Source organism: Camelus bactrianus, chromosome 31 (genome assembly GCF_048773025.1).
Source record: "Camelus bactrianus isolate YW-2024 breed Bactrian camel chromosome 31, ASM4877302v1, whole genome shotgun sequence".
Classification (NCBI taxonomy): Eukaryota; Metazoa; Chordata; class Mammalia; order Artiodactyla; family Camelidae; genus Camelus; species Camelus bactrianus.
Window position 1 is genome coordinate 20,864,953 of NC_133569.1, and position 13,126 is coordinate 20,878,078.

Consider the following 13,126-nt stretch of genomic DNA (forward strand, 5'->3'; position numbering starts at 1 on the left):
CCCACTGTGGACTTTGAATCAATGAGTGTGTTTATGTAGGGAACACACCCACATATGCCCATTCACACACACACACACACACACACACACACACACACGAGCGCACGCACACAGATCTGCACATTCTCACACCCCCACACTCACACACCTCATGGTCAGCTTCCTTTAGCACCTGCAAAGGCAGCTGTTTCTGTAGCACCGTGCCCCCAAATGACGATCTCGGCGTCCACACCCTCCCTGTGCCAACACCGGGCAGGCAGGGCCATGTACGCCCAGCCTCTCGGCCAGCCTGTGCTGCCCTCCCCAGTCTGCCCCTTGCCCAACCACTCGGCCGCATAGGGTGGGCAGGACAGCAGCCACCACTCCCCTGGGGAAAGGAGGAAACCCACGCCCAGAACAGCAAGGGGCCGGGCTGACCAAGGGCCTGCGGTTAATTGCAAGTTTATTTTCTTCTGATTTCTGGGGTAAGGGTCTTTTCAACCATCACCAGGTTCCCCATATTCACTCTCCCCCAACCCAGACCATCAGACTGCGGGGCCCTGGTGTGGGGACAGAGAGGGGGCAAAACCATCTTGCTGCCTCAATGTCCTTGCCCAGCAACAGCCGCCGCCCGAGGCCGTGCACCCACGTACCCCCTCCTCTCCCGGAGGAAGGCTGTGGCCAAGTGCCGCTTGGAGACTGAAACTCCCAGGAACTGTGGTCTGTGCCATGCCACACCTCAGCCACCTCACCCAGGGCTGTCACGAGCCGGCCTCACGCTCCTTGAGGGTGAGCCAGGGGAATCCCCTCTCTGCCACAGCTCACTCCAGAAGCTTCTCCAAGGCCATGAGGGAGCCCAGAACCATGCCACAGTGCCAGGGGAGCTAACAGGCCATGCCAGGGCACCAGCATGGCCTCGGGGAACTGCAGAGCAACTACCCCTATCACAGTGGGATGGGAAGGCCAGAGACGGGTCCCTGGGCTCCAGACCAGGCCACCAGAATCTGCTCCCCAGCACCACAGGCAGCTGAACTGAGCAGCTTGTGGAAGAGCCACCCACCCACAGGGGTCAGAGAGGAGGGACAAGCAGTGACTTGCCACACAGTGGGGGTTAAGTCTTGCTTGTAGCATCTAAAGGCCTGCGGGCCACCATGGGTGACTGAAATAAGGGACATGGTAGGGAAATGTTTGAAAGCACACAGGCCCAGGGCATGAGGGCAGCAGAGCTCCAAGCAGCATCCACAGTAGGAGGCGTGGATGGGGATGGACCTCAGCTGAGAGGCCTGGTGGCAGAGAGGGGAAGCCCTCAGTGCAGGCCAAGCTGCAGGGAAGGGGGCCCTGCCTGGAGACCAGCCCAAACACACACACAGACAGACACAAACACCCACAGCCCAGTGCAAAACAGCCCCTCCCCCACCCCCATGACCTCCCATGGTGGTTCACCCGGCCAGGCCCCAGAAGCCCCCGAGGCCCAGCCCCTGAGTCACTGTGTGGGCTTGTGTCAGGCAGCCCTCTTCTGCCTCCAAAGGGCCCCACCCACCTGGCAGAGCGGGTAGGACTGGGGGCCTGGCAGCGGCCCAGATGGGGCCATCCTGGGCGACTCTCAGACAGGCACCCCAGCTAGGAACTGCCTGCCATCTCCACAGGCCCCAGGCAGCCCTCTTCAGAACACGCCCCAGTCAAGCCAAACATCAACCGTCCAAAGTTATATTGAACAGAGCATCGGGAAACCGCAGATAGTCCCCGAATTTCTCCTGGAACTCCAGCCAGCCATCGGCACCACCATATACTGGAATTGATAACTGGGGGCTAAGTGGACAGTTTCGTGTCTCCCTTCTTGCTCCCTCCCCCAACCCCGTCCCCAGCAAAAGGACGGAAGGAGGAGGCCTGGGTGATCCACTTACTGGATAACTAGGCATCGAACTTCTGCTTTCCAGATCTCCTGGGTTCTCCTCTCCAGAGGAGCAGGAGTAACCCCTCCACACTTCGGAAACTCCCCCAGCATCCCCGCCCTTTCACTCCCGCCAAAGTCAAAGTGGTCCCCTCTGCCCCAAGCCTCTGAAGCCAGCGGGATCAGCCACTCAGCAAATATTCTCCAGGAGTAATTGGATGTGATGGAACGAGGGCTTTTCAGCTCCTGAGTGGAAGTCTCTGGATGTCATTTAATGGCACAAAAAATAAAAGGCTCAGGCCTCCCGCCCACCACCGCCGGGACATCATTAATCTCAGCAGAAAGGCATCAGCGCTCCTATCACCGCGGCCAGCCCCGCGAAGAGCCAGACAAATTACAGACCTGAGCCGGAGCTCGGTGGGGCGCTTATTAGGCTGGCGTTCAATTTTGGTCTTCTCTTCAGGGCCACTGTCCCCTGACAGGAAACCCTGGAGCCCCTGCGCAGGGGCAGGGCAGGGGGAAGCCAGGGAAGAGGGTGGCCTGGGGTGACAGGGCAGCTCGGAGCCGGACGCCAGCAGACGCTGAGGGGGCCCTCCTGAGAGTCTGAGCCTCCCTCCCAGTGAGGGTTTCCCAACTCCCACTTCCCAGGGAAGTGGGAACACTTGAGGGCCCACTGAGGACCAAATGACAAGTCAAGGGGGAGCGAGGACACACGGGGAACACTGTCCCATGCTGTTGGGACGTCTTGAGTGGGCTTCCTGCTTGGAGAGACTCCAGGGCCACTGTGAGGAAGGGGACCTCGTCTGCCGGGGCTGCAAATTGTGCTGCTGGCTGAGGCCACCCTACAAAGGCCTAGCTTGTTATTAGTCCAGTGTTAATTGTCTCACAAAGTCGGGGGCAGGAGTGGGGCCTGGATAAAGCAGTCCTGCCCCAGCCCTGGCAGACCCTGGAAGCAGCTGTCAGTGTTGGGGGACCTGGATCCCAGGGTCTGAGATCCCCTCCAGCTCAGAGCTTCTGAATTCTAGCGGAGGCACCATCCACCCCGTTCTCCAGAGTCCCGCGGGGCTGGGGTGGGTCGGCAGGGGAGGTGCTAGACCAGATGTAGCATCACTTCCTCAGTCTCTTGGATGCCTCCTAACCCTAATGGGCCCAATAGGGCTGTCCATCCCCTGTGCTGAACCACTCCCAAGCAGTGGTAAGCCAATCCCACACACATGGGAGACTGGGTGTGAAGAGACGGGCTGTCAGGCCCTACCCCAGGGCCATTTGTGAACATTACAGCCTTGCAGTCCCTGGGACTCAAACTCAGAGGACGAGCCTCTGTAAAACTTGGAGCCCTCCCCCAGCTACTGAAGACAGGGCTCATTCACTCCCTCCCAGCATCTCGGGGAGAGCAGACTCAGAACACCCCCTCCTCATGGCTTTACTTGAGGTGACCTAACTCTCCCCGCTCCCCACCTCCAGCCTGTGTCAGGAGCATCGCTAACGTCTAACATCTCTCATCGCTAACATCTTCCCCATCAGCACAGACCAGCAAGTGAGAGAATGGCCCTTGCATATGGTTTTGCAGGATGAAAACAGCACCCCCTAGGGTTGTACAGGGACCAAACTGCACATCATGTGTGGCAGCCTCGTCCTGAGGAGACCAGGCCTCTGTCTAGCCGCTGGCTTGGGAGGGAGACATCAGATACCCTCCTCCTTTCTCTTGCAGCCGGAGGCCTTCTGCTGCCGCAAAGGCCTTTGAAGTGCACTCACCACCCCATCCTTGTCCCAGGAAGGGCCCATCCTGGATGGGTCCATGGTACAAGGGGAGTGGCCGGAGCCCAGACAGCAGTGCCGCCCTCTTCCTGCGGCAGCGGCCTCCCTGCAGCTCAGGGAAGCAGGCAGCGCCATACAGGATGGGGCTTCCCTCCACGCGGTGACCACAGACGCCACAGCCTCCAAGCTCCTCATCTCTCCCCACACAGCCCTGAGGGCCTGACTCACCCCCTTCCTTCTAGAACTTGCACAGGGTCAGTTCCTCTCGCCCTCTGTGGCAGGAAACGGAGGTGAAAGGAGTCACGGCCAAGCCAGGGGAGGAGGCCGCGGAGGTTAGCAGCTGGCAGCACTGTGCCCGCTCTCCTGAGAGACGGGGCTGGTTTGAGGAGCTGCCCAAGAATCCCAAGAACCACAGGGTTGTTGGAAATGGGACCCAAAAGGAGCTGTGAGGCCCCACGAGCACGCCAAGCTCGGTCAAGAGAAGTCTTTGGAGCGAGGGGAGAGCAGACGGCTGGGAGAGGGGAGCCAGGGGATTTCCTTCCGCCAACTCGCCCTGATCTCGTGATGAGTTTCAATTCCCTCCTTGCCACCGGGTTCCTTCCTGCCCTGCTCCGAGGGGAAGGCCCCCTCGTCCCCGTGCCTGCACAGACCAGTTCACCCATGAGCCCTTTCCCTGGCTTGCGTGCTCACACGTGCACACACATACTTTCCCAGGGTCATGACACTACAGTACTTTTCCAGGCAGCCAGGCTCCCTGGGTGCAGAGGCCACAGCCAGGCCAGCCCCTCCTCCCTCCCTTTCTCCCTCCCTCCCTCCCATCCTAGTGGAAGCCCCCAGCCCAGCAGCAGCCCATCCTGTGCAGCCCATCCCCCAAGAGAAGGCCTGATGCACTATTTTCCAGCCCTCAGAGGCTCCATTTGATGTATAGTCACAGAGCCACATAAGACTTGAGGGAACCCATAGAGGCCCTTTTCCCCCATCCCTGCCCCTAAGAAGCTTCCTCACCAGAACTTGGTCTTGTGACCCTTGTCGTCCCATCTGTGCCCCAGGAATAAAAAATAGTCTCCTCTTGTGAGGATTAAGTGACTCTGTGTGGTGTCCCTAGAACTCCGCCAGGCACATAGGAGGCACTATATTGGTGTCATTGCTAATACTATTATTATTAGCATTATCATTGTTTTGTTTCTTTGGATTAAAAATTGTCCTCTCCTTGACAACATCTTTGAAATGCAGAGAACTCCCGGGGTAGGGGGAGTGGGGGAGATCGGAGGGCAGGCAGAGGGGACTTGCTCTCTTCACTGCTGAAAAGGGAGGGGGGTGCCGATCGATCGAGGACCACAGGTGGGTAAAGGGGCAGCTTAGGGAGGAATTTGAGGTGCCAGCCCCGGCCCCACCCTCTCTGTGTATTGGAGATTATTGTTCTCCTTTGATTCAGTCTATATCAGCCACTGTCTCTCTCTGCTCCAAGCAAGCTCTTCCCTGAGTCGTCCTTCCATCCAGGGAAGGCTGCTAGATTTAGCAGAAAAAGAGAAAAATGAAATAAATAAATACAGGATATCCAGTTCAGTTTGAATTCCAGAGGCACAAGGAATTATTTTTTAGTATCAATATGGTCCATGCACTATGTGGGACATATTTATACTAACAAATTTTTCGTTGTTTGTCTGAAATTCAAGTTGAACTGGGTATCTTGTATTTTATCTGGCGATCATCCGCTGAGGGTGCCTGAGGCCCGGGGTTTGGGAAACAAGAGCGTGGGAATATGCCTCTGACCACTTCCCTCAGCCTCTCCCTAGTGCCCGGGGCTGCGCCCTCCTTGCCCTGCTGCCAGGCCTGTTGACACTTGCTCCAGAAGGTGCACCTCCCCCCACGCCCTTGGGTTCTCTCCCCTCAAGGAGGCCCCCTCTGACCTGGGCAGCCACTGGACTTCCCCAGGGTCCAGGCTGGGACACCTTGCCCATGCTCCCCTCCACTCCCCTCCGGGATCCAGGTCCTAGGGGCAGGGAGAAGTGACCTGGCCGTATGCCCTGCCCCCTCACCTCTGCCAGAGCCGGGGAAGGCATCCTGTCGCACAATGTTTCCTGGGACCCGGGAGGAGGGGGCCGGGGTTCTAGGGAGGGGATCGGAAGAATAGTGCAGACACTCTGCCAGTCTCAGCCCGGCATCCGGGGTGAGCAGGTATGAAGAAAGGAAGCATTCAGTCCTCAGTCATGGGGTCAGAAGAGCCTGCAGGAAAAGAGAGGGGGGTGGAGGAAGTGGGCAGCCCACCTGACTGGGCATTTCCTTTCTGCATATGAGTGAGAAGCCAGTTATGCCAAATAAAGGCCTGAGGAGAGAGACCAAAGGCCGTCCTTGACTCAGTCCAGACTCTTAGTCCCCACTGTACTCTGGGAAGCACCCTTCCCAGACGTGGCCACCATCCAGGGGCCGTCCTAGTAGCTAGGCCTCTGCTGCCCTCAGACCAACGTCCAATGTCGTCAGCTGCTACCTCCACTCCCCAGAGCTGGCCTCCCTCTCAGACCCCCACCAGCTCTCAAGTCCTCGGTTCTCTCTCACTGCCTGTCTGTGGTCCACTTGTCCTTTCAGGCTTTTGGAAAATGAACAAATTCCTGAGCCGCTTCCACCTAGGCGAACCAGAAGCAAGCACCCAGTTCATGACCCAGCATTACCAGGACTCGCCCAACCTCCAGACCCGGGGAAGAGGGAGCAGCGAGCTCCAGGACAAACCCAAGCCGAGGTAACTGCCCGCCAGACCTCAGGCTTCACCGTTGCAGATGTGTCCACAGTGCTCACCACCCACGGTCCGGGCATGGAACCCCCTCTGGGTATCGAACCCCTTCTCTTCAGAATTAAAAAAAAAAATCATCCAGGGCTTACCAATTGGATGTTTTGTTTCCAAACCTGTCCTCCTTCAAAAACCAGGGAGAGGAGATCCATCAGGGTCCAGTGCTGGGGCCTGGGGTGTTGCTGTAAATGTAGATGGCTGGGGAGGGAAGCTGGGAAGAATGGACGAACAGTCAGGGAGTGGGGATCCCCAGCCCTGAACTGTCATCAAGACACTGTGTGATCTTGAGCAAGTCACTTATCCTTTCTAAAGTCAGGGAGGAAGAGGAGGTAGGGGGCAATTTGTCCTCACCACGGTCCTTTCCAGCTCCGAAGTTCAACTCCATTCATTAGACAAACATTGTCGGCACCTGGTGTGTGCCTGACCTCCTGCTAGGTGCTGGGGAGACCTGGGCGACCAGGGCAGGCCCTGCATGAGGCTTGCTTCCTGGAACTTCCAGTCCATATGGGAGGGAAAACATCAGATGACCACCAGCAAATCCCAGCAAATGTGGCAAGTCCTCTGAGAGGGTGTAGGTGGGACCTGCATTGTGATGGGGGGTGAGGGGGTGGCAAAGGCTCAGGAAGGCCTCTCAGAGGAAGCAATATTTAACTTCAGGGCTGAGAAGCAGGGCAGGGGTTAACTGGGAGTGGGGACAGCGGATAAAGAGGAGAAACAACACCTCGGAGCTCTTGTGACTGACAGGAGCTGTGAAAGGCCAAAATCACAGCCACCTGGACAGATGGGCCAAGACCAGAACAGGCCAGGAATCAGGATTCCAGAATTGTACCCTGAAAGCAATGGGAAGTCGTTGAATGATAAGCCGATTGGAGGGGAGAAGCAGGAAAACCTGATTTGTGCTTTTAGAAAGCTGTGAAGAAACTCCTTTGTATCTACCAGGAAAGGACTTTCGGCATCCTGACTGCCTTGGACGTCCTCTGAAGGTTTCTTGGCTTTCCCACCCAAAAACCCCTTGGAGGCACCTCTTTGCTCTGGTCTCATTCCCAGGCTAAACCCTGGTTCCTCAACTCCCCCACCCCAGCTCCAGTCCTCTCAGCGCCACCCCCTGACGAAGCCCCTCTGCTCAGTTTCCCTCCAAGAGTTAATTACTCCCCATCCTTGGCTAGCATACAGCGATGTGGGTGGCTCATGCGTGCAAAGGCCCTGAGATCCCCAGAAGAAAGGGGCAGGCCACAGCTGGGCACAGGGTTATTACCTTCTTAGAGCCATGCCCTACATTAACTGGACAGCGAGGGGCCCCGGCCAACCCCTCAGCCTAGCTAAGCACACTCCTGACTCGTGGGAAGATTTCAGCGGTGGGAATCTGAAGAACACCAGGAGGTGGGAGACCGAGTTTGCGATGGAGAGGGTATTGAACGGTGCTCCCCCGACCACCGATACATTCGGCTCCCTGCCTCCGTGTCAGACACCAAGCTCCTGTTCTGTAGAAGGGCCTTTGACACCAGCCCAAGCAGTAGGAACTCTCCACTCTCCTCTACTCCGCCAGGCAGGCTTATTAGCAGAGCTACAAAAAGTAGCAAAAGGAAGTGTCCGTTTGCAGTGTTGTGGAAGGCAGCCCTGGCAGGGATGTGTGTGTGAACCTCCCTCTCTCTGGGCCCTTCTCCCCGCAGCCCCCACCCCATCAGCCCGGAGTGTAATTGGCAGCTCCGGTTGGTGGCTAAGGCCGGCATAAATAGCAGGTCAGCTTCCTAGAGCAGCCCCAAATCGAGACACATCCTCCCCTCTTCTGCTTTTAATTCCTTGTGGCTAGCATGTTTATTTTGGGTGAAGAAAAAAAATCGGATGTTTATCCTTCGAGGAAATTATCGGCTTGCTTTCCTTCCTTCCACCGCCCCCCCACCTCCCCCCCAACCCAGCTTTCTTTTTCCCCTGGTGTTTTGTGCTTTTAGTTCAGTTGCAGAAAAGACCCCCACCCTCCAGGCCCCAAAATGTGAAAAAAGAACAAAACCAGCCCAGACTGTAGGATGAAGCCAACCCTGCCCAACGTCCTCGGAAGCCACAGAGGAGAGTTCAGTGGCCGGGAGGGGAAACCTGGAGGTCCGGAGACCTTGGGGAAGCCCACCTGACTCAGCTCTCTGCCTGCAGAAGGCTTCGGGCTGGGCCTCTTACCCCTTGCCTTTTTGCTGCCTCCTCCAGGAAGAAACAAAGTGAGCACGTAGATTGCTTCGAGATCCCGAACAAAGCAGCTAAGAAAAATGTAAGGGGGTACTTGTGACCCCTTTACAGGGATGAGGAGAACTGGAATTATCATCACCATCATCATTATCAGATGCCATTTGTTGAGCACTGTCTGTATACCAGGCACCATGCCAAATGCCTGACCTGAGGCATCTCATTTAATGCATTCCTGCCCGGCTTCACAGCCTATCCGGGCCTTCATACATATTCCCTCATTCGATTGTCACAACCACCCAGTAGTGTAGGTGTCATGATTCTCATTTTCTAGATGAGGAAACTGACATTCCGATCAGTTAAGGAACCTACTCCCTGTTCCACACCAGTAATGGTAGAAGCCAGTGTAGGCCTTCCCACTCGTAGTACTCAGAGGTAAACAATACTCTAATTGTACTCTCCTAACTACAGAAAATAAAGGCCAGAGCTTGTATTTATTCAGAAGCCAGGTGGGCCAAGAAGGAAGGCTGGAAGTTCCAAAAGAACTTTAGGGGAGTCTCCCCCAAGCATCTTCCCTTCTCACAGCCTCACTATTCTAGACCAAGTGTGATCTGTGGGAGGGCCAGCTCCTGCACACTCACAGCAAGGGCCTGGTGCATCTCAAGGCCATGACCACCCCCCCAACCTGCCCAAGGCAAACACCCCAACAGTTTACCACTCTCAATCGTCTGACTCACCCTTCTCCCTCCCAGAACCTTGCCTGTGTAATAACTGCTAAGAGCGAGGTGGGAAAGGAGCGAGAGACATACAGGAAGACTTCCTGAGAAGGAGGAGGTGGTGGTGGTGGTGGTGGTGGTGGTGGGTTCAGGCGTCAGAGCTGAGCATCCCTGGGATGGGAAGAAAGGCTGCTCCATCCATAAGGTGATGTAATTTAAAGAGCACAGCTTTTCTTATTTAGCACGCCTAGATCCACAGAGAGTCCCTACCACTAAATAGCCCTGTGACCTCGGGCAACTCACTCAACTGTTCTACAAGAGTGTTTCAACTGCAAAAAAAAAAAAAAAAAAAAACCAACAATAAGAAGAAAGAAAACAAATGGAAATAAGTGCCTTCCTTAAAGATCTGCGGCAATGTTTAAATGAGATGGCACGGAAGGCACCCGGCGCGATGCCTAGTACGCAGGCTGTTCAGTCAATGTGTGTTTTCCTCTGCTTCCCTGCCTGCCCCTCACCTGCTCTGCTCCCCAGCTGGGCTGGGGCAGGCAGTGAAGCTGCCAGTAATGGGAAAGCACACCCTCCCCAGATAAGAGTCCTTCCCAAGAGACCCATCAGAGTGTCAGCAGCCCCAGGGAAAGGGCCACCTGCCAAGGGAGCCTCAAGCCCCAGCCCAGCATCCCCCTCCCAAGCTCAGCAAAACACTGGGAGGCCTGGATCAGGAAAGACAACCCAGTTCCTTAGCAACTAACAGGCACTTCCCTGTAAAGACAAAGACCCTTCACTCAGAATGCTCCCTCCCCCCGCCTCTCCAGGTATCTGATCTGCTTTGTAGGAGTGGGGCTAGGGGCTGCTCACCATCCCCCAGGAGGTCTAGGGGCCTTTAGCGCCACCCTCCTGGCCATCCTGATATTACCTGCAATTATCCCACAGCACCTTTCATCCTGGCGCTAATTAACTTTCCCATGTACCCCCAGGAGCTGCCGGGAGACACATGACGTATCGTACACACACACACCTGCACGCAGACACATACACAAATGCCAGAGACCCTCACTCCACTTTAAAGACCAGGAAACTGAGGTTAAGGAGAGGAGACAGTTCCTTGAGGGTTCCCATCTGCCTCCTGGGAACTTGGAAGGAGAAACAGGAGCTGGAGGCTGGTTCAGGGAGAGGAGTGGACTGGGTCCCTGATGATCCCGGGGGATGAGGAACCAGGAAGGAGAAAAATCTTTGAAGAGGACTGATGAAAACCGTGCCAGGACAGGAGTCTTGGCTCTGAGTATCAGCTTGGTGCCACCAAATGCAAGCCATCCTGCTTAACACAGAGAAAAAAGGAAATATTTCAGTAGAAAAGGAAAGGAAGAGAAAGTCACAAAGAGAAGTAAATAGGAAAGAAAGACATGGCCGAGCGGTCTGCTGTAGCTGCAAGAACCACTGACAGGGAGTCGAGACCTGATTTTAGTCCAGGGCTACTCTGCACTGCTGTGTGACTCTGGGCATGTTAGCTGCCCTCTCTGAGCCTCAGTTTCCTCATCTATAAAATAGTTTGGGATGTGTGTTCTCTGAGAGCCCCTCTAGCTGAATGTTCTGCAACTCTATGTGGCTATTTGGGGTCATGGTAGAGAAAGCCAGTACCTCTGCTCCTTTGGCTGGGCGAGTAGTGAGTGGAAGCCACCAGAACAGGGTAGAATGAGCATTCTTGGGATTAAGAATGAAAAAGGGCCAGGTGCAGGTGGATACAGGAGCCAGAAAACCCTACCAGGAGGTCCAGGTTAAAGAGGAGTTTGCAAATGTGGGGAGCTGGAGACCCCGGCATTTCAAGAGAACACGTACCCAGGGGCAGCCACCAGCAACAGAGCTCACCCTCCCCAGATCCAGGTGTGGGGAAACAAGGGACCCTAATGGAGGGAGGACAGAGGGGCACATGGACTCTGGGGCTGCAATCAGGCACAGAGGGTAGAAATGTGCCTTGGGAGCCTGCTGACCTGCCCTGAATGAGGGCAGGACACAGAAGTGCCCCCTTTATTCCTCATGAGCTAAAGTGTGCCCCAGTGGCATCAGTCAGCTGGTCAGGAAGCAGAGGGCTCAAAGGACAGAGGCAGAGCCTGTGAGAAAGGCAGGCTTAGCAGGGCCCTGAGTCCAACTTTCATTTACATCCTCATGAAAAATGTGGGCTGAATGGGCTTCCTTTAGGGCCTGGGCAGGAGGGTGAGCCGGGGCAATGCCCTGAAGGAGCCCAAACACCCTCCACCCACCCCCGCACTCACAAACACTCACACATACACACCCACAATCACACACTCACGCCCCTGCACACTCATTTCACTCACTCACACACACACACAGAGAAACAGCTGGAGTGCACATTCAAGTCACCATAAAGCAACAGATTCATTCTATACATGCTGTGGCTGTGAAGCCAGCGTACACTCAGCCATTTCCTAGTATTGCTGGAGGCTCGGCTGAGCGATAAGAATTGAAGGGACTACAGAAGAAACCTAGGAGGTCTCTGTCCCCGTCCTCCCCACCACACCCCCGCCCCCACCCCCGAGAGGAAGCTCTTCTGTGTGGTGGGAGAGAACGTGGACAGACACAAAGACCATCAAGAGTGCTGTGAGGCCTGTGGCTCAGAGAATGGTAGGAAGAAGGAGGCTAACAAGTAGGAGGGGATGGAGCAGCCTACAGAGGGGAAAGGGGGCTTGATGAGAGAGGCTGACAGGGATGTGGTCGTGAAGACAAAGGCCAGCTGGCCCCTAGCCAGCACTCCCACAGGTGTGTCCTCCAAGGCTGATCCACAGACCGCACCTGCCTTTGCCCACAAGGACGCTGGGCATCCCTGTCCAGAGCTCGCCTGTCTTACTTCCCCCACCCCACACCCTAAGAATGAGGCCCTGCCCGTCCGCACGTATACAAACGTGCGTGCTCGCACAACTTACACACACACCTCTACGCATCCCGCACACACATACTGTAAATACACTAGCCCACACAAAATCACATGGTGTATGCACCCGCTAGACACTCCAGGGTTTCGACTCTGCCAAGCTCTTTCTAGACATCCATGCAGGCTGTGTGTGCATGCAGTGTTCAGCCCAGGCAGTCCGAACACAGGACTTGCACGCACACACAGTCTCCATGTATGCACGCCTACTTCATTCACAGCCCACATACACACCGGCCCACCAGTGATGCAGACCTTTGGATGAAACTGAGGACCAGGCCAGGCCCAGCCCCAGATCTCACTTTGCAGTCTCCTGATGTAGCAAGTGGATTTGGGGCGGCAGCTGTGGAGGGTGTGTGTGTGTGTGTGTGTGCAGTTAGGGATCTTTGGTGGGGGTAAGGGGGAGGTTTTGGCACAGAAGGGGAACCAGGCCTTCCCCTGAAGTTCATGGGGAAGGTGCTCTGGCACATACCCTCCTCCCAGCGGCCCTACCTCTGGGCCCTCACTTGCTGCCAGGCCAGGGAAAGGAGAAGCTAAAAGTGGCCAGTCTGAATTGCTAAATTGGTCTTCAGTGGAGAAGGGGAAACGCGTCAGTTCCCTGGGGAAGTGGCCGAGCCCAGGGTGGCCACAGGCCCCTGGGCTTCTACTCCGATGGAAAAAAAGTTGCTCAAATAGATCTGACGCTTTGTTTTCGAACCCAAAATACCCTGTGGCGGCTGCCGGAAGTGTGACCGCGGGAGGGAAGTGGGGCAAGAGGGGAGGTTAGGTCGAGTTTCCATTGCAGCAACTTTTTCTTTCATTTGGAGTCTAAAAGAATGCCCATCCAAGAGAGGGTCTGTGTGGGAGGGAGTGCAGCTCTGAGAGTCGGGGCTGGGGTACGCACA

The 13,126-nt window shown here is 55.9% G+C and overlaps 1 protein-coding gene across 6 annotated transcripts in view; it reads left to right on the forward strand.

Moving 5' to 3' along the window:
* The window catches only part of PEBP4 (phosphatidylethanolamine binding protein 4), a 228,130-nt gene extending 221,635 nt beyond the window's left edge, over nt 1-6,495 (forward strand). For all 6 annotated transcript variants that reach the window (XM_045516659.2, XM_010954976.3, XM_074355638.1 and 3 more), the window contains one exon: nt 6,215-6,495. In XM_045516659.2, the coding sequence (XP_045372615.1) occupies nt 6,215-6,369 (155 nt within the window). In that variant the 3' untranslated portion in view covers nt 6,370-6,495. The remainder of the gene's footprint in view (nt 1-6,214) is intronic.
* The last annotated feature ends 6,631 nt before the right edge of the window (nt 6,496-13,126 follow it).